A 20,687-nucleotide genomic window follows, 5' to 3' on the forward strand; every position below is an offset into this window, starting at 1 on the left:
CTGGCCAGTAAAGGTCTAAAAGAAGAAAAAATAATGACATGGCCTCCTTGTTCACCTGATCTGAACCCCATATAAAATGTGAGATCTACAGGGAGGGAAAACAGTACACCTCTCGGAACAGTGTCTGGGAGGCTGTGGAGGCTGCTGCACGCAATGTTGATCGAAAACAGATCAAGCAACTGACAGAATCTATGGATGGAAGGCTGTTGAGTGTCATCATAAAGAAAGGTGGCTATATTGATCACTAATTTTGGGGGTTTTTGTTTTTGCATGTCAGAAATGTTTATTTCTAAATTTTGAGCACTGATATTGGTTTACCTGGTGAAAATAAACAAGTGAGATGGGATTATATTGGGTTTTTATTAAGTTGCCTAATAATTCTGCACAGTAATAGTTACCTGCACAAACAGATATCCTCCTAAGATAGCCAAATCTAAAAAAAAAACACTGCAACTTCCAAAAATATTAAGCTTGGATATTTATAAGTCTTTTGGGTTGATTGAGAACATAGTTGTTGATCAATAATACAAATAATCCTCTAAAATACAACTTGCCTAATAATTCTGCACACAGTGTATATATACACTGTATATATACATGTATAGATATCTGTGTGATATTGTAAAGAAATGTTTTTAATTGTCTTTAAACAAAATAGTAAAAACACCCTACCCAAAATCCTAGTTTTTTCGCTTTTTGTTGTGTTACAGTGGTGAAACTACCATAAAAAAAAATTATAAATTGGATATAGCTTTTATCATATCGACCTGCAGAATACAGTTAATTTGTGAATTATACTGAATAGTGAAGTGCTTAAAACAATAAAAATAAAATTCAAAAATTCCACCTCCAAAAAAGTGCAATAAAAAGTAATCAAAAAGTCGTATGTACCAGAAAAGGGGACCACTGAAAACCTGAAAACTACATCTTGTCACACAAAACACAAGCTCCATTGATGGAAAATTGTACAATGTATGGTTCTCAGAATATGGCAAAAAATAAAAATGTTTTTTTTTTAAACACAATGATAATTGTAAAAAAGTAGTACCTCATACCTCTCCAACTGTACATTTATAGTCTCCCACTCTTACACTACTTCCTCATCTCACCATCTCTCTCTGTTGGTGTCCTTCAAGGCTCTGTTCTTGGAGCCTTGCTATTCTCAATCTATACCTTTGGCCTGGGACAACTCAAAAAGTCCCATCGCTTCCAGTACTAACTATACGCAGATGATATTCAGATCTATCTCTCTGGCCCAGATATCACCTCTCTGCTGCCCAAAATCCCAGAGTGTCTATCAGCCATATCCTCCTTCTTCTCATCATCTCATCATCCTAAAGCTCAATGTGAACAAAACTGAACTGATGATCTTTCCTCCATCTCACCTAATTCCCTTACTTAATCTATCTATCACAATAAATGATATCACGCTCTCCCCGATACCGCAAGTCTGCTGCCTGGAAGTAACCCTTGACTCTGCCCTATCCTTCAAACCGCACATCCAAGCTCTTCCTACTTCCTGCCGTCTCCGACTCAAAAACATTTCCAGAATCGGTCCTCTCCTCAACCCTGAATCTGCTAAAATGTTAGTGCATGCCCTCATCATCTCCCTCCTCGACTACAGCAATGTCCTCCTCTGTGGCCTCCCTGCTAACACTCTCGCACCTCTCCAGTCTGTCCTTAACTCTGCTGCATGACTAATTAATCTCTCGCCTCGCTACTGCTCCGCTTCTCTCCTCAGCAAATCTCTTCATTGGCTCCCAATTCCCCAGCTTATCCAGTTCAAACTATTAACATTTACCTACAAAGCCATCCATAACCTGTCTCCTCCGTATATCTCCTAACTCATCTCCCGTTACCTTCCAACACATAATCTCTGGTCATCTCAAGACCTTCTTCTCTCCTCCACACTTATATATTCGTCACCCAATCGCCTCCAAGACGTCTCCCGAGCATCTCCCTTACTCTGGAATTCTGTGCACCAGCAGGTCCAATTATCCTTCAGTTTCTGAGCTTTCAGATGGATCTTGAAAACACATCTCTTCAAGCAAGCTCACCACTACCAGAGCTGCCGCAACCCGCCAACTTATTGTCTCCTTCCCCATTACCCTGTAGATTGTAAGCCTGCAAGGGCAGGGTCCTCTTCCCTCTGTACCGGTCTATCATTGTTAGTTTTTTAACTTAATCCCTTCTCATGCACAGCACCATGGGATCAATGGTGCTCTAAAAATAAATAATAAGGAGAATAATAGTAATAAAAGATAATAAAACTATATATCTTTGTATTGCAATGATTGTGCCTAGCCACAAATAAAGTTAACACCTTATTTGTGCAGCAAGTGAATAGTGAAGAATTTAAAACATTAAAAAAACAATAGAGCTGCTTTTTTTTTCTATTTCTTCCCTCAGTTAATAAAGTCATATGTACCCCAAAACTCTGCAACTGACAAATTCAACTCATCTTTAAAAAACAACACTTCATACAGCTACGTCAATAAAAAAAATAAAAATACTGTGGCTCCTGGAACGTGACAATGAAAAAAAAGCTAAAAAATTGCTTTGTCATAAAGGCCCAAAATGGCTAAGGCCTTAAGGGGGTAAAATGAGCGTTACCTATGGGGTATGCCAGTCGTCATAAAAACATAGCTTTTTTCATGAAACCTGCTCCCTTAATAGTTGTCCTAATGATAAGAGTAGTACTGACATTATTAGCAGTAGTGATGAGAAACATAGTTTTCATGACTTATTAATAGTAGTACTAGTAATACTACAATATAATAGATGAATAATATCAGTAGTAGAAGCAGGGCTGCCACCAGGAATTTCAGGGCCCCATACAAGCAAAATTTTCAGGCCCCCTTGAGACTCTGGCCAGGCTCCACCCCAACTCCACCTCTACCTCAGCTCCGCCCCCATCTCTCAAAACTTCCACAGTCCCACCCCTCACTCTTGGAAAAAGTCCATTTCTGCACCATGTCCTCGCCAATCACACATTAACAGTTCCCATCGAACACCATATCGCATACATAGCCCACATACATAGTCAGCAGCTTTTGTTTTGGCCAAAAGATTTTTGAAGCCACCACCAGGACAAGGAAACTCTTCTGGCCGGCCGTACTCTACTCTAACCTATTAAACATTTGTTAAAATATCCAATACTTTTTTTAGATATATTTTTATTTATTATTCTTTGAGAGAATGTGTCACGTACATTTTTTAAAATGACCAATAATACCACATACTAGGAACAAATACCACCACTCCATGACCAGACCACATATTACCACCACATAGTGACCGGATAATACCACATACAGGGACAAATACCATCACACCATGACAAGACCACATATTACCACCGCATAGTAACCAAATAATACGACATACAAGGAACAAATACCGCCACATCATGACCAGACCACATATTACCGCAACATAGTAACCAAATAATACTACATACAAGGGACAAATACTTTCACACCATGACCAGATCACATATTACCACCACATAGTGACTGAATAATACCACATACAAGGGACAAATACCGTCACACTATGACTGGACCACATATTACCACCACATAGTAACCGAATAATACCTCATACAAGGGGGAAATACCGACACACCATAACCAGATCACATACTACCACCACATAGTAACTAAATAATACAACATACAAGGAACAAATACCGCCACACCATCATCAGACCACATATTACCACCACATAGTGATAGAATATTACAATACTGATCATTAATAAAAAAACACAATATTAATATTACCATAAGTGCCAATGTACACGGGAGCTCGGTATATAGTGTCAGTGTACAGGTAATACAGGGATCACCAGTGACATTATACACAGGAGCTCTGTATATATTGTATAGTGTACAGGAAATACAGTGAACACCAGTGATATTATACACAGGAGCTCTGTATATAGTGTATAGTGTAGGTGTACAGGTAACACACTGACTCACCAGTGACGTCTCTAGTTGAAGTCTTTCATCTTTGCTTTTCTTTTTCATTCAGTGCAGATCGCCATCACTTCTTCCCGCCAGGACTCGTCGTTGCATAAAATAACACAGTTATCTAGAGCACCGCTTCCAGATCACATTCCCCACTTTTTCCCTTTCTACTCAGCTGAATACAGACGTGCACCCATCATTAATATATCATTAGTTATTATGCAACCCACCATTCCAAAAATAAATTGTAATACACCACTGCGCCCCCACTAACTATAAATAGCAACTTTTCCCCACCTAATATATAAATTAGTTAGCACCCATACTCTTTCCACCAATTCAATCAGTCACACTATCAGTCTCACTCCTGAAACCTCAACTTCCCCAATCTGTACTTCATCATTTGCAGTCCCTCTTTCACTTCATCATTTGCATTCACCCCCCCTCACTCCATCATTTGCAGTCCCTTGTTCCCCCCTCACGCCATCATTTGCAGTTCATTGTCCCCCCCTCACTCCATCATTTGCAGCTCCTTGCCCCCCCTCACTTCATCATTTGCAGCCCATTCACTCCATCATTCGCAGCCCCCCTTACACCATCATTTGCAGCCCCTTTACACCATCATTTGCAGCCCCCCCTCACACCATCTGTAGCCCCCCCTCACTCCATAATTTGCAGCCCCCCTCACTCCATGCTTGCAGTCCCCCTCACTCCATGACTTGCAGCCCCCCTCACTCCATGACTTGCAGCCCCCCTCCCCTCACCTATTTAATTCTATTCTATTAAGAAAGAAAAAGGAAAAAAAAAAGTTTGATCATACTTACCTCACTTATGATCACCTGCAGGCGCAGCTTAGCTTCTGATGTCCTGGCAACGGCTCTGTGTGCTTTCCCGGAGCTCCGTAGCCGCGCAGCTCCTGCTCCCTCATACTTCTCCAGACTTCTGGTCAGGTGACGGCGCGTACGCGATGACGTCATCACATACGCGCCGTCACCTTACCAGAAGTCAGGAGAAGTATGAAGGAGCAGGAACAGAGTGGCTGCGGAGCTCCGGGAAAGCACACAGTGCAGAGCTGTGCGCTGCCAAAGGCAACGTCCCTGCGCTCACCACATTATTACACCATGGGGCCTGGTGAGCAGAAGCACAAGAGGGGGGGACATGACAGGGCCCGGGCCCCCCCTCTGTACTGCTGCTCACTGGGCCCCATACAGCAGTAAGGGCAGTAATGCTCTGATATCGGCCCTGAGTAGAAGCATTATAAGTAGATAACTTGCCTTATTAGTAGCAGTAGTGCTCAAAGTTGAGTTATAAGGGAGTGGTAGTTTATTATTTAATTATGGCTATTTGTTGTTCTACGTTAATTAAGTTTCAATCATGTATGCTATTAGAGCTGTCTACAATATCTATCTATTTTTCTATATATATATCTATCTATCTATCCATACATCTATGTATCTAGAAAGTGATAAAGAATAACCAGCCTTACACTCAAGGTATGGATACCAAACCTCTCAAGCAATGGAGACATCACTTCATCTTGTCATCTATTTATTTTTTGCCCAACTATTTATCTATATGTCTATCTATCTATCTATCTATCTATCTATCTATCTATCTATCTATCTATCCATTATCTTTCTATCTATCGATCTATCTATCTATCTATCCATACTTATCTATCCATTATCCTTCTTTCCATCTATATATCTATCTATCTATCCATATCTATGTATCCATTATCCTTCTTTCTATCTATCTATCTATCTATCTATCTATCTATTTATCTATCCATCCATCCATATCTATCTATCCATTATTCATCTATCTATCTATCTATATATCTACAAGTGCTTCTCACTAAATTAGAATAATGACTTTTGTGTTTTCATGGCTGTAAGCCATAATCATCAACATTAACAGAAATAATCACTTGAAATAGATCACTGTTTGTAATGACTCTATATAATAAATGAGTTTCACTTTTTGCATTGAAGAACTGAAATAAAATAACTTTTTGATGATATTCTAATTTAGTGAGAAGCATTTGTATATCTATCCATTATCCTTCCATCTATCTATCTATATATCTATTTATCTATCTATCTAAAGTCAAAATTGGAACAGCACCATATCTTCAATACATCAGGTGCAAGGCCCCCAAACAGATATCCATAAGTATAAATAGTCTAGTAAAAAACGGAAGGCAGCACTCCAAAAATTCTTTGAGAAAAATAAGGACTTTATTAGCCCGGTGTGGCGACGTTTCGGTTGCGGACAACCTTCATCAAGCACTATATCATATCTATCTATCTGTATATCTATCCAGCTATTTATCCATCTATCTATATGTACATCTATCTATCTATCAATCTAGAGTCGGTCCAAAGTTTTTGGAGTGCTGCTTTATCTATCTATCTATCTATCTATCTATCTATCTATCTATCTATCTATCTATCTATCTATCGTCAATAAACCACTATATTTTGGACTTTTGGAGTGCTGCCTTCATCTTTCTTGGATATGTTTTGAGGTTTGGTTTTGCCTGGTAGGCTTTGCAACTGCTTACAATTTTTTTGCCTTTGTTGGCGCTACACCTGTATTTTGTCATTTTGTCTATCTGTCTCTTCGTCAGTGTGCAATGTGAACATCTATGTGCAGTGTGGACATCCATGTGCAATGTAGACATCTGTGTACGGCGTGGATATCCATTTGTAGTGTGGATATTCATGTGCAGTGTGGACATCTGTGTGCGGCGTGGACATGTGTGTGCGGCGTGGACATCTGTGTGCGGTGTGTACATGTCTGTGCGGTGTGGACATGTCTGTGCGGTGTGGACATGTCTGTGCGGTGTGGACATCTGTGTGCGGTGTGGACATGTGTGTGCGGTGTGGACATGTGTGTGTGGTGTGGACATCTGTGTGTGGACATCTGTGTGCGGTGTGGACATCTGTGTGCGGTGTGGACATGTCTGTGCGGTGTGGACATGTGTGTGCGGTGTGGAGATCTGTGTGCGGTGTGTACATGTCTGTGCGGTGTGGACATGTCTGTGCGGTGTGGACATGTCTGTGCGGTGTGGACATCTGTGTGTGGTGTGGACATGTGTGTGCGGTGTGGACATGTGTGTGTGGTGTGGACATCTGTGTGTGGTCATGTGTGTGCGGTGTGGACATGTGTGTGCGGTGTGGACATCTGTGTGCGGTGTGGACATGTGTGTGCGGTGTGGACATGTGTGTGCGGTGTGGAGATCTGTGTGCGGTGTGGACATGTGTGTGCGGTGTGGACATGTGTGTGCGGTGTGGACATGTGTGTGTGTGGTGTGGACATCTGTGTGTGGTCATGTGTGTGCGGTGTGAGCATGTGTGTGCGGTGTGGACATGTGTGTGCGGTGTGGACATCTGTGTGCGGTGTGGACATCTGTGTGCGGTGTGTACATGTCTGTGCGGTGTGGACATGTGTGTGCGGTGTGGACATGTGTGTGCGGTGTGGAGATCTGTGTGCGGCGTGGACATGTGTGTGCGGCGTGGACATGTGTGTGCGGTGTGGACATGTGTGTGCAGTGTGAACATGTGTGTGTGTGGTGTGGACATCTGTGTGTGGTCATGTGTGTGCGGTGTGGACATGTGTGTGCGGTGTGGAGATCTGTGTGCGGTGTGGACATGTGTGTGCGGTGTGGACATCTGTGTGCGGCGTGGACATGTGTGTGCGGCGTGGACATGTGTGTGCGGTGTGGACATGTGTGTGCAGTGTGAACATGTGTGTGTGTGGTGTGGACATCTGTGTGTGGTCATGTGTGTGCGGTGTGGACATGTGTGTGCGGTGTGGACATGTGTGTGCGGTGTGGACATGTGTGTGCGGTGTGGACATCTGTGTGCGGTGTGTACATGTCTGTGCGGTGTGGACATGTGTGTGCGGTGTGGACATGTGTGTGCGGTGTGGAGATCTGTGTGTGGTGTGGAGATCTGTGTGCGGCGTGGACATGTGTGTGCGGCGTGGACATCTGTGTGCGGCGTGGACATGTGTGTGCGGTGTGGACATGTGTGTGCAGTGTCAGGGGCTGCACTTCCCTGGCTGCATTTTGCCTGTTTCAGTAGTGCCTGTTAAGCATCCAGATTTCAGTGTAATTCAATTAGTCCGGCTTTAGGGAAGGTGGGGACATTTTTTTGTTGGCTGCCTGGTGCCGCCTGTTTCTCATGTTGCACACCAATCCTGTTGCAGTGAAGAAAAAAAGGGAGAGAGAGAGACTGTGGAAATGTCTCAGCAAACAGCAGCTCTTGCCTTGAGTGGCTGCTCGGGGCTCTGTCAGGCCCCCCCTCTCCTGCCTAGTAAAGTGCATGAGATCTCACATGATCACCCGGCGGCTGTGTAAGCCTCTCATGAATACATCATCTGCAAGATTAGAGCTCGTACCTGCACACCCGCTGCGGGTGTCAGCACCCACCTTTTCTATCTAGATCTATATATACACAGCGTGCCTGGCTGCTGCATCTGTATACACAGGACTGCACAGATTGAAATGCCTGCTCCATGCAACATCTCTAAGCAGTGAGTCTTTTGCTTTATGAGGGGTGGGACTTTTTGGAGGGGATTTTACTCCATCCTACAAAAATTTTTCCTATTTTTTTTCCTTGTCTGTCTTTTAACCCTTTACTCAATGCCTAGCCTTTCCTCATTGCTGATGTATAATAAGTTTTTTTTTCTTCCTTTTTGCCTTCCTTCCCAAGCATGGGAGCAGCGGCAGTTACTGCGAGGCTGATGTAGAAGACGCTTTTCATGTGTCTGATGTTGGATATCGTGGCTCATTTTATTTATTTCAAACTGTTTCCTGCTCTTACAAGTTGATCTCCTGGGGACTGGACAAAAAGAAAAACCTGAAAAAAAGAGTGACTTTTCCCCTCCTGTTGATGCCTAGGGCAATATCTGGACCTCATCTTTATGTATGTGGCTGTTTTATGCAGAAGACTTGGATGCATTTCCAGGAGTTTGTTGTTTTTTCTTATTTTTTTTTTCCCCAAATATAAAACAATTTAATTTGCATCCTGCGCATTGAGTTTGGATGTAAGACATCACACGGCTTGTAGGATTGTTCGATTTCTTCTTCTTACCTCTCAAGCAATCACCCTGCTGAAAAGAAAGGACAAGGACAGAGGCGGGGGTGAGGATACATAAAGTACCCCCAAAGACACAGACTCTTCAGACAGACTGTAGAGCATCTTCTTTACAGTAGAAGCTTTGGAGATGGCAATTGCATGATATTCTTTATATACAGAGAGGCTCTTGTACTTAGTATCCTGGGTGTAAGTTTTGCGTCAGCAAGACCCTTCATCTAGAGCTTCTTCTTCTTCCTTGACATTGTATGAGCCTTTTATCCAGCAAGTGCCACAAACACAAGTCCACAAGTCCCTGCATTTATATATAGTAACTTTCTACAAAAGGAGAGCTGGCAACCCATCCTGGACTGCACCGAAACCAGTTCAGCCATTCCTTTATGAACCTGTGAATTGAATCTTACTTTTCCTTTAGTTTGTCAGGAGGGTTGGCATCTGGACCGTAGTGCGCCTGAGGTGCCCCCCTGGGAATGTGTCCCTTGTTCCTTTGCCCTGCTGTGTGTGCAGGGAGCTCTGTGTGAATGTGCACCGCCCTGCTACTCCTGCTCTCAGTAGCAGCCACAGCAGCCTTTCGGCCTCCAGCACCTCCCTGAGCCAAGCTGTCTCTCCCATTGCTGCAGCGGTGTCCCTGACACATTCATACAACCTTTCCTATTAACTCCAAGAAAAGCAGCAGAGCTGTTTCTGCAAAACCCGGAGCCCGTTGTTGCTCCGCGCCTCTTATTCGTCTGCGTTTGCTCCTCTCGCGCCCCCTCTTTTTGGCCGGGAGTGATGTTGCACGTGGAGATGTTGACGCTTCTGTCTGTGCTACTCTGGATGTGTGTTTGCAGCCAGGATCCTGGCTCCAAGGTGGTTGCTGATCGCTATGCGGTGTACTGGAACAGCACCAACCCCAGGTAAGGAGGGGGGTGGCGGCTGAGCGCTGAGATGCCGCTTTGTACTAAACGCACGCTGTCCAAATCCGACTACAGCAGCGTGGAGGCTGTATTGATCTAAGTGCCGTACCAGGCGACATATTCTGCTTGAATGATTGTGGAGCAACATGTCACTTTTAATATTGTATGAAATTCCATTCTTCTTTTTTTGCACTGTATCACAGCTAAGGACTATACAGTTTTATTAGTACAAAGTCGTGCTGTATGCAGTATATAGAAACTCGATGCTTTGTACGACGAGAGACGACAGTTCCTCTATTAATGCCTTGGAATCAGTAAGGGACTATGTAAGCATTAGCCATGACTCGCCAAGCTTTCCGTTATGTCTAACGATATCAAATATGCATCCGCTTTCATCTCTGCCCCCATCTTCTACTTATCATGCAGCCGGCAGATTTACATAGGTCGAGTCAATGTGCGCAAGTAAAAGTTACTGCAACTTTCCAGACTTGTGATTTCAATTTCATTCCTCTTATATATAGAGTTATAAAGGAAAAAAAAAAAAAGTTGTAAGAAGCAGTTGGTTCGAGTAATAATTAACCTATATGTAGTTTTGGGAAAGTTTTCAGCCACTTTCCCTCCCCCACCGGTTGTCTGATGGCTGCTCATTGACAGTGGAGCAGTATAACTAGCCTTAATTGAACAAACTCATATCGATCTGTCAAACTCTACTAGTGTTTTCATTCCTTACGGATCCTGCCTCCCCCGTGTAGAAAGTACATTTCTCTTGAAACATAATGAAGCTTTGAAGCCAAATATCTCGGTCATCCGATCGGCTACTAATTAACACTACATAAACATGTGTTTTTCCCTCTGGAAGTTAGATTTTTTTTTCTTTTTTAAATGTGCACCCCAAACTGCAGCTGCTTTGGTTAAAGATGATTAGTGCAATGAAATATGAGAGTAGGAATACATTTCAAATGCCAGGGCAAATTAGGCCGGAAATAATAACCATCAATGTGATTAAAAGTGCATTAGTCTTAGGGCTTAGTACAAGGTATTGTAAAATAAACTTGAATAAAAGTTTTATGGAGACGACCAGGCAATAACTTTCTTGAGTTATGGGGACCGGTGTTGGAGGCAGCAGTTTTTACTGTTTTGTAAGTTGTTTTTTTTTATATACTTTTTTCTTACCCGCCTAGCTGCACTGGAAAAAAAATTACATTCCTCCTTATAAATGGTGACCATATGTTTGACAAAGTCACCTGGCTCCTATATTATTGTCTTGTTAAAACAGATGTGAACCAAATCCTTCTTTACCTTTCAGCCAGGCTGAGGAGGACATTTTATCGAGGGTTATCTACGTTATATGCCTGTGATACTGCTGTTTAGTTTGAGATTAGTACATTGATTTTTGTCACAGGTCATGTTTTTTAATAGATCAGAATAGCCTGCAGAAAAATCTCTTGCTCAAGAGGGAGCTGTGGAATAATCTCCAAGTTAACAGCATTTGCAGTTGATACCAAAGAGCTAGCAACAGCTGAGAGAAAAGGGACTTTAAAGTTGATTTTTTTCTTATATGAAGAGGGGGCAAGTTATAGACACCCAAGTTTGGGTGGTAAGCAGCGTTGCAATGCAAACAGTGAATTATGCGGATACATCAGGGTCCTACTAAAATGTGTCAAGGACAAAAATAAATAAATAACTTAACTGATACATCAACAATAAGAAAAAAGTCTTAAAAATATTCTTCTCCATCCAGAACCCCATCTGTCCCGTAGGTACTTAACACCTGATATAGCATGTTATTAATTGGACCACCTCTCGTAGGGTGACCAGCTTTGGAGCACTGAGTGAAAGTAGTGGTTAAGCTGGGGCAACGTCAGGCAGGATTCGCTCGATAAATTTAAAAGCAAGGCCAAAATGTGCTTTCATTTTCCTTGGGAAATGCCAGGCAGAATCTGGATTTTATTAAATGCCTTTCAGAGTTCATTAATTGCACTGTAAAACATGCAAACAACTGATAAGAACATTTCTTTTGTTCTGAAACATCAAGATACAAATTAACGAGTGTGGTCGCTTTGCTTTGTAGACACAACCCCATGTAATAAAACAGGAGTGCTAGTGAAAGTCTGAACAAGGGAGCACTACTGTGGCTGCCAGGATTTATATGATATATGGTGAAGCTTAAGTTTTTAAGAGCATTGATGCTTCCCCCCCCCCACCCCCCAACTTGGACAGACAGTCGTACAAAAATAGTAGAATGCAAAAATAAGAGGAGAGTTTAGTGAAATAGCCCAATCCTGATATTCCTAAAGTTTCAAATGATTATTCTAGAAATATAATCCTGAGTAATACACAGCTACTTCAAGGTACAGTAAGTTCTGCCATCTATTATAAGTTATATTAACAACCTGATGAATCCTCTAAGTCGATTTTCATTTCAACATCCTTCCTATGCAGAAAATGTGTTTGAAGAAGCAGTAATGAACTTTTTTGACTTTTTGCCAAAAAGCTGCTGTAATAATTAAGTGTCTGGTCCAAAATGTGTCTGCCTGGAATTGTGAAATATTGCATCCATAACAAATCATTAATATAAGTCAGGCTTGTCAATTAGCAATATGCAAAAGTCATAGCATTTGTCTCACAAGCCTGACACTAGCAAAGAAAGATTATTTTTGTATCCTGCATGAGTGAATGTGTTTAAGTCCTTCTGTAACCTCGTAACCTAGTTTCTTAGCTGAACCTACGTGCTTTCTCCAACAATATCCTCCAGATTTCTGCAATAGTCGTTATGTGCTGAGGCACTACCAGTGCTAAATTATTACCTAGGCTGACAACACTATTTAAGACTCACCATAGCTGGCTATTAAGTTGGGTTTCTTGTCAAAACCCTTGTTCTTTTCCTCGCTCAATTTATTTGTTATTACATATATATATTTTAGAGAATTCGCTCGCAAAATAGTTTATTTTCCTTACTCTGTCCACCTCACCATGTCAAGGAAAGGTGACTTCCAAGGTCATCGACTTTTTACGTCATTACGGCAATATACTTTCCTTTGCCCTCCTATAGCTTGGCAGTGTTAGTTCTTATTGTGTGAGAAAATTGCTTTTCTGTGTTTCATAACTGATGTAATAATGGAAGTAATGTGTTACGCATGTGCAGGAAAGTATACCCTTAGTCCTTACAGTCAGTTTCCAGAATACAGAGCAGTTTGATTACTACTCCTTGCATGGCTGGATATTGAAATAGCTTTGTTTCAGCTAAATTCTAATAAGTCTGTCTCTCGATACCTGCAGAACCAGGTTTATACTTGCTCTGGGCTTGTTTTCAAGATTTGGAAATCTTTGGGGGGCAGCAAGTTAAAATAAATAGTCGCATTCTTGATACATTGGTTCCTGCTTCCAACTTCCAGAGGGGTTTTTGATTTGGCAATTTCAATTTGAGGGACAAAGAGACCTACAGCCCAATAAATTTTTCATGATTAAAAGTGTAGCAGTAGTGTTCTCAGAAGTTCATTACATGCAGCTTGCTGACTTTAATAGTGTTACTCTAGCCTGTTAGAGCTTTGAAAGAATACCTTGGTTATTTCAAATGGGTTCCTGCAGCAGACTTCTATTTTCCCCTTGTGAATCCCATGCAATCAACAGTAGTTTTACAGACCTCATCCTTTGAAGGAAGGGCACCTAGTTAAGGGTAAATTACCCTCCTGTAATTCTTCCTATTTAATCTTTTGCAAATGCCCGTAATGAAAGCACTACATTCCACCCAGTGGCCCCGTTTCCTGTTGTAGAGGGACAGATAAAGATGAGTCTTTCTTTCTGTCCCCTGTTGCTATGGACCCAGCAATCTACCAGCTCCATGCTGGGCTGAGAAAATGAATGAATACAATTAGTGCTTAAGGAAAGTTGGCTTGTTACTGTTTTTTTTCAGATCCACCATAGACAATCACACATGTGTACATCCAAGAGTTTTGCTTCCTCGGTCATTTACTTCGGTAGTAAAAAAAAATATATATATATATATATCCTCCAAAATATTTTTGGAAGAACTTACACTTCAATTACACAGATACTAAAATTAGGAATCTTCCTGTGCAGTCTCACAGTTAGTCATCTCTCTTTCTCTCTCTTTTTTTCTGAGTATAACCTTTCGAAAAAGGAACTTTTTGAGTCAATTAAGAGTTATTTCATTTATATTGTCTGGGGAGATATGTAAAAATTATACGATATCGCCAGGAATAAGAGCATAAAATGTGTACACTAATTTTAATGATGCCAATAACTAGCTAATATCCATTGCTATCGTGTCACCGAGTCCCGAGAGGAGGACTGCTTGCCCTGGAGGTATGGAGAAAAGCCATCACCCAATGCTAGGGCAGCACTGTTTTCTATGGCACTATAGTTGTCGTACAGAAGAAAATAACTCAAGACACTAAAACTTTATAGCAAAAAACAGGAAGCTTGGACATGAACTCGCTCACTGTCTGCTCGGTGAAATATGCCTTCTATAATTAAGTGACAAACTCAACAAATTGAGGTTTTAAGGTGACTTGAAATGGTGAAGGTGACGTCTAATCTTCATTTTTATGATTTTAGCATTACCTTATTTAATAAAGTGCCAGTGAAAATCTCCAGGTAAAGCTGCAGATAATATTTAATACTTAGCATGAAAAGAGCGTTATTGATCATATTGGCGAGAACGAATTGTTCGGAGTGATTATTATTGTTCGATTTTTTAATTAATAGTCTTAGTTCCAACGGGTTAATATCTTAATATACTGAACTATTTCACTTCCGATAGTAGTGATAATAGTTTTCCGTATAAGTCTGTAAACAATATTCTGTTCTTCTGTAAAGCAGCATTGTTATTAGCTCAGTCCTCTTTTCTACTTACTTGGGGCAGGATGGGGATATGTACACGGACTTAGAAAATGCCAAAATTTGGTTTTATACACTAAGACTTGGACTGGTCGGGGGTAAATAATATCGAGCCCGGACTGTAGAAATGTAGGAGAGCTGAATTTGGCATTTAACTGTTTATTTTGAGCACTTAGGCTTATCTACATTCATATGTGAAGCTACAGCCAACACACAATGCAAAATGCTGAATGGCAATCTCATCTCTGTCACTACATTTGTATCAATTAGTACGTCGTGCTAGAAATCTAGAGAGAAATTCCCTGAATGTGTCTTAATCTGGTGAAAGTCATCAGAACATGATTTTATCATCTTGTATGCTATCTAAGCACAAAATGGCTTCCCTGGATATTTTTTAAAGATGGCCGCTCGATGTCTTAGGAGACAGATTAATGGGACTGAAGGCAGCAGAGATCCTGATGGAGCACGTCAGCGCTAGGACGGCAGAAATCCTTCTCATTTGCAAATTGAAACCTATTTTTTTGGCAATGTAAAAATGGTAGTGTGTTCCAAGTGAGATTGTTAAACATATATTCGAAGGTTTTTATAGTAGTTATTTCCACCAATTATTTCCTTCCTTATTAAAACATAATAGTATGTGATCCCCGGTCTTTAAATTTTGGAGGTTATGTTTCACAAATCTTCCCGAGAGCACAGGAAGGTAGTGAGGTGGTACCTAACAATCTCTTTTTTTTTTTTTTTTCTTACTGTACAAAATAAACATAAATTGCATGAAATCTGACCTGACTTGCATTGTCTGGCTCCAGAAATGGAAGAATAAATGAAATACATTTTACTTAGGGGTCAGGTACAGTTACAGCTAAATATGCAATAATTGTATTGACTGGAAAGACATATGTCTACAGCTAATGACCACTTACATTCCCAGATCCTGAATTCTACATTGTAAGGTATTGAACCGAGGAATTAAAAGAATTTATTGTCGTTAAGGGCGTTTAATCAAAGTTAACAAATACTGCTAATACCACGTCTCCACCACCATATCTGGCACTTTACAGCATATTCTGTGCCAAGGAAAAGTAATTTTTTGTATATACATGTGCTATATTCCCTCCAGTAAATATTTACGGAGGGGGCAAACAAATCTAATTTATTATGTATACATTCATATCCCTCGACTATGTGGAGAAACATTTACAAAGTGGAAATCTAGATGTAGCATAGCAGAAAAACCTCAGAAAACCCACTAACATATCACGAAGAGTGTGCTCAAGTACAAACTTAGCTCTGCTGTAGATGACTAACACAGCTCTGCTATATCTGTGTTATAGGTCTCCAATTTTGTCTTTTTTATCATACGATCAGTCTTTTTAGTGTATATGTGAACCAGATATGAGAATATGATGATGTGGGACAGTTCCTTATATAATTCCTCTGTATATTCAGAATCTTACATATATAATTGTCTAGAATTCTCCATCTTTTTCACTTTTTGATTATATGAGTTAAGAAAATAATAGGAAAAAGGTTGTTCTGTAAACTCCACAAGAACATATTAAATAAGAGAAACATTTGTACCATGATGATACGTGCCAGGAGTAGTAAGGCAACGTCTACCATTCCCAGTATACTCTGCTACTGGTTTTATTCACACATAATCTCATCAGTGTAATATGTGTATTATAACCATAGGAATAGAAAATGCCCACAATATAAAGGAATCTCCCCTATTGGGTGATCTCTAAATATAAATTTCAGCTTCCATTTTGGATTGGCAATAGGACTGGGCAGATGGCCCTTAGATATGAAATTTAGACTTTCTGATAATATTTTCCTGTTTAATTGTGTGAACAGGAAAAATCTCCCAAATCTTACTTTGTCTGCTCATGTTGCAAAGTGCTCTTGAGGTTTCTATTTCCAACTGTCCTGTAAGTTATTAGTGTCTGTCAAAGCCATAATTGCCGCTAGTTCCTTGCTCTCTGTTCGAAAAATGCAGCAAATAGAGAAAGCAAATGAAAGGCATTTTTTTGTCACAGCGGCACAGCACTGTGCAAAGCTTACCCTTGGCCTTATTTCTTTTTATGAAGGTTTGCATAATTTAGTATAACATTATTGAGTCGCACCACGTGGGGGGTTTAATATTATAAGATAGTTGTATTTTAATTATAGACTTGGAATTATTACACAGTAATTATTAGAAAGAACCCACGTTTTGCACGACGTTCTGTAGTAGTTAAAAGTTGGTCCCACTGCAAATAGCAGATTCTCTGCCTATTGCATGATAAGAGTTAGTAATGAGAATTAGTCTGGGGGCACATATGCCTGGACTCAGAACGGCCTGATCTGTGGGTTCATTGTGCACAATTTGCTCATCTATTGTTGTAAATTTAATTTATATATTATTTTTTACAGTGTATAAATCATGTACATACATATCGCTATGCAGTAAAAACACATGGAATGTGGCTTGTCTCCAGAAAAAGAAGTATCATTCCTCTATGTGGAAGGTGTTTCTTTTTTGCACTTTACATTTTTGAATTTTTAATAATTTTTTAAGATTACAGAAAACATTTTTGTTCGCTCACATTCATCATGTGATATACATACATACAGTATGGGGGCGTAATATACATTTATATATACACGTGTCTGTGTATATATATATATATGTACACATATATATCTAAATATATACATCTATAGGTATACATATATATATTTATGTATATATATATGCACATATATAAATACTTTCACGTGTATATATATCTATACATATATGAATATGTATAGGCGTGTGCGTGTTACATATATATATGTGTGTATGTGTATATATATATATATATATATATATATATATATATATATACATACATATACACACACACACACACACACACACACACACACACACACACACACACTTTAGCGTATATAGTATGCTATGCTTCATCTAGTAGATTAACTTTTTCTATATTTTCTTAGATTTATTCCCCCAAGCATTGATAGCATGAATGTGAATTAATGTTGACTGTTGGTTTGAATACAAGATTTTTTTTTTTACATTTTGCAGTTTCAGCATTATTTAATTTTTACTATTTATGTATGTATGTGTATATATATATAGATAGATAGATAGATACACACACACAAAAATATAATACGAAATATCAGGGCTGTCGAAAATGCCCCGATGAGTAGATGTCTAATCTAAACCCCATCCAATAGAATAGAATACTTAGCCTTGTATCTATTCCGAAATTTCATGTAGGTTTATGCTGTCTCGGTGGTAATTTTTTTGTTTTTCATTATTATTTCAAAATTTCCGTTTATTTTTTACATAGTAATATATGCTCAGATTATTCGATGGCTCCAGCAATAATACCCCACACCCACAAATTAATGGCTCCCTTGTAATATTTTCCATGGCAGGTCGAATTAACACCATGACTATGCATGCTTGGCTTAAAATCTGGGTATTAGGTAAACCTGTGATAATTACAACTTTCTATATCGCGTCTGCCTATTATTTATTTTATTCATGTATTCCCCCTTCTTCATGTGTAATATATTAGGGTGCCTTGCCAGTCTGGTCACAATATTGTCACAAAGCGCTCATTATGGTATGTAAATTTTGTTTGTACAATATTCATTATTGTATTTTAGATTGCGCTCTGATGATCTTTCTTGGTTTAATAGTGCAGCTTTACGAAATCCTTTCGCCCGCTAGCAACGCTGCGTGAAAAGTTCTTGCCGCCATAAAGCTGGCATTAAGATACGCATGTGTGATTGCCTCACAATTAAACTTTAAAAGAGGTATAATCATATCCCCAAACTTTTGCATGTGTTTATGTGGTCTATGTGCTTTGTCTATGTTTCGGCTTGGTATCTGTGATGGGTTGGTATTTGCCTAACGTGTAGATATATATATAGATATATATATACTTATGTACTTATGTATGCGCCAGTGTGTTTATATGCAGCATAGAGACCTTGACGTTGTGATGAGCTTGTAGCTTTTTATAGAGACTTAAGAGATTATACTATACAAAGACAGGAGACAAGATGGCGGACTCGTTTGATAGGCATTGATTAATAAAACTGGTGACATTAATGTTTTAGAAAGTTCCATAACTCTTCCACTGGCTACTATTGATTGGAAAGACGAAAAAATATTTATTACTCCTTAGTGCTGAAATGCTAATAGTGTTTTTGTCGCTCCCCATAGTATTCCCTGCTGTTCTGGGAAAATAGTGAAGAAATAAAAGCTGCCAAAAAGTGTGTCTCTTTATTACTAATTAATCAGGCAAAAAGGCACCTCACTGACAGAACCAATGTCAGGCTGACAGCCTCTCTGGGATATTTTATTTGAGATACTGTAAAAAAAAAAAAATAAAACTGATTAAATGATTCTCTGGAGGCCTCTGCTCTATTAGCTGACATCACAGTCTACAGTGGCTTTTCCAAAAGCGCAACCTGAAACATAGAGGAAAATGGACAGGTCACTTTGAGTTTTTATTGACTGTGATTTGTAGGCATGTAGAATAATCATAATTAATAGCCAGTTATCGATTAGGACCCACAATTAATAGTGTCTTCAATATTGTCCATGTTAAGAATCTCCACCAGGTGTCAAATCGGAATCCTAACTTTCAGAAATGTCACCAAACCGGAAACTTGTATATTTTTTTACTATATATTGTATGGAACGTAGTACCTGCCTGTCTTCTCTTCATGCTCTACTTTTTCCCAGTTGAACTTCTTGGATTTGTGTCATTTTTTTAATGCTGATGGGCTCACGATTGAGTTTTAGGACTTCAGGTACAAGAAGAACCAGAGATTTTTAAGATTACAAATGTTCCAAGCTTCACTCATCTTCATTCATCTCATAAACGTAGAGAAGGAACCAGAAGTCTTGATAAATAGAGGATTTCATTGTCCTTAACCGAAAAATGCTTCATTTAGTAGTTTTCTTGCTGAATCTAATGGTGAAATTTACCAATAATTATTGTGAAAATTTTAATGAAAATATATTACACTCATAAATGTGTGTACAGATTTTATTAAATCACATTTATGTTCATAAGGTTGATGGATCTGAATATGAGCTCTGTATGTTTTCCAAGGGGCAAAATTGAGTAAAAAAACAATTCTTTTTGATTAAACAAAACCTATTTATATCGTGACTACACCCATATATTTAGAATTCTATGTGTGCATAGGGTCTATAAAAGTGGTGGCATGGACAGCTACATTTCCTGGCATCTCAGATCGGGGACTCAATGATGCTCCCGTTTTCTCGTAAAATGTTTGACCAAAACTTAAAGCCCCCCCGCCCAAACTAACATTCGGCAGAATTGTATGCATCTTGTATCAACACACATCAGATCCTAGCCACAGGGTAAGGCCAGTTTAATCAGTATGTAACTATCCTACAGTATTAGTATAATTTAAGACTCTGTTCACAGTATTAGTATAATTTAAGACTCTGTTCACATGGTGAAATATCTTTTCCGTTTGTCTGTTCCATTTAGGACAGATGAATGGAATTAGTGGACTTCACACATTCTGAACTTTTTTTCTGTTCTAAACATAAACAACATACGGAAAGATGACGGACCCCATATACATTGTTATGCTTTGCTTATATAGCACCGTCTTATTCAGCTGTACTTTACATATATTAACACCACTGTCCCCATTGGGGCTCACAATCTAAATTACCTATCAGTATGTCTCTTGTAGTGTGGGAGGAAACCAGAGAACCCAGAGGAAACCCACGCAAACACGGAGAGAACATACAAACTCCTTGCAGATGTTGTCCTTGGTGCGATTTGAACCCAGGACCCCAGCAC

General features: G+C 39.6%; 1 protein-coding gene across 4 annotated transcripts in view; it reads left to right on the forward strand.

Annotated features, from left to right (window-relative positions):
- The first annotated feature begins 8,171 nt into the window (after positions 1–8,171).
- EFNA5 (ephrin A5) overlaps positions 8,172–20,687 on the forward strand; it is a 547,216-nt gene continuing 534,700 nt past the window's right edge. For 2 of the 4 annotated variants that reach the window (XM_073677616.1, XM_073677626.1), the window contains exons 1-2: positions 8,173–8,513; positions 8,693–9,972. In XM_073677616.1, coding sequence (XP_073533717.1) covers positions 9,848–9,972 — 125 coding nt within the window. In that variant the 5' untranslated portion in view covers positions 8,173–8,513; positions 8,693–9,847. Of the gene's footprint in view, positions 8,514–8,692; positions 9,973–20,687 lie in introns of all 4 variants that reach the window. The other 2 variants (XM_073677599.1, XM_073677610.1) reach the window with 2 other exon arrangements.

This window comes from Phyllobates terribilis, unplaced genomic scaffold (assembly GCF_046119375.1).
Source record: "Phyllobates terribilis strain yellow unplaced genomic scaffold, ASM4611937v1 Scaffold_1__5_contigs__length_1240528914, whole genome shotgun sequence".
Classification (NCBI taxonomy): domain Eukaryota; kingdom Metazoa; phylum Chordata; class Amphibia; order Anura; family Dendrobatidae; genus Phyllobates; species Phyllobates terribilis.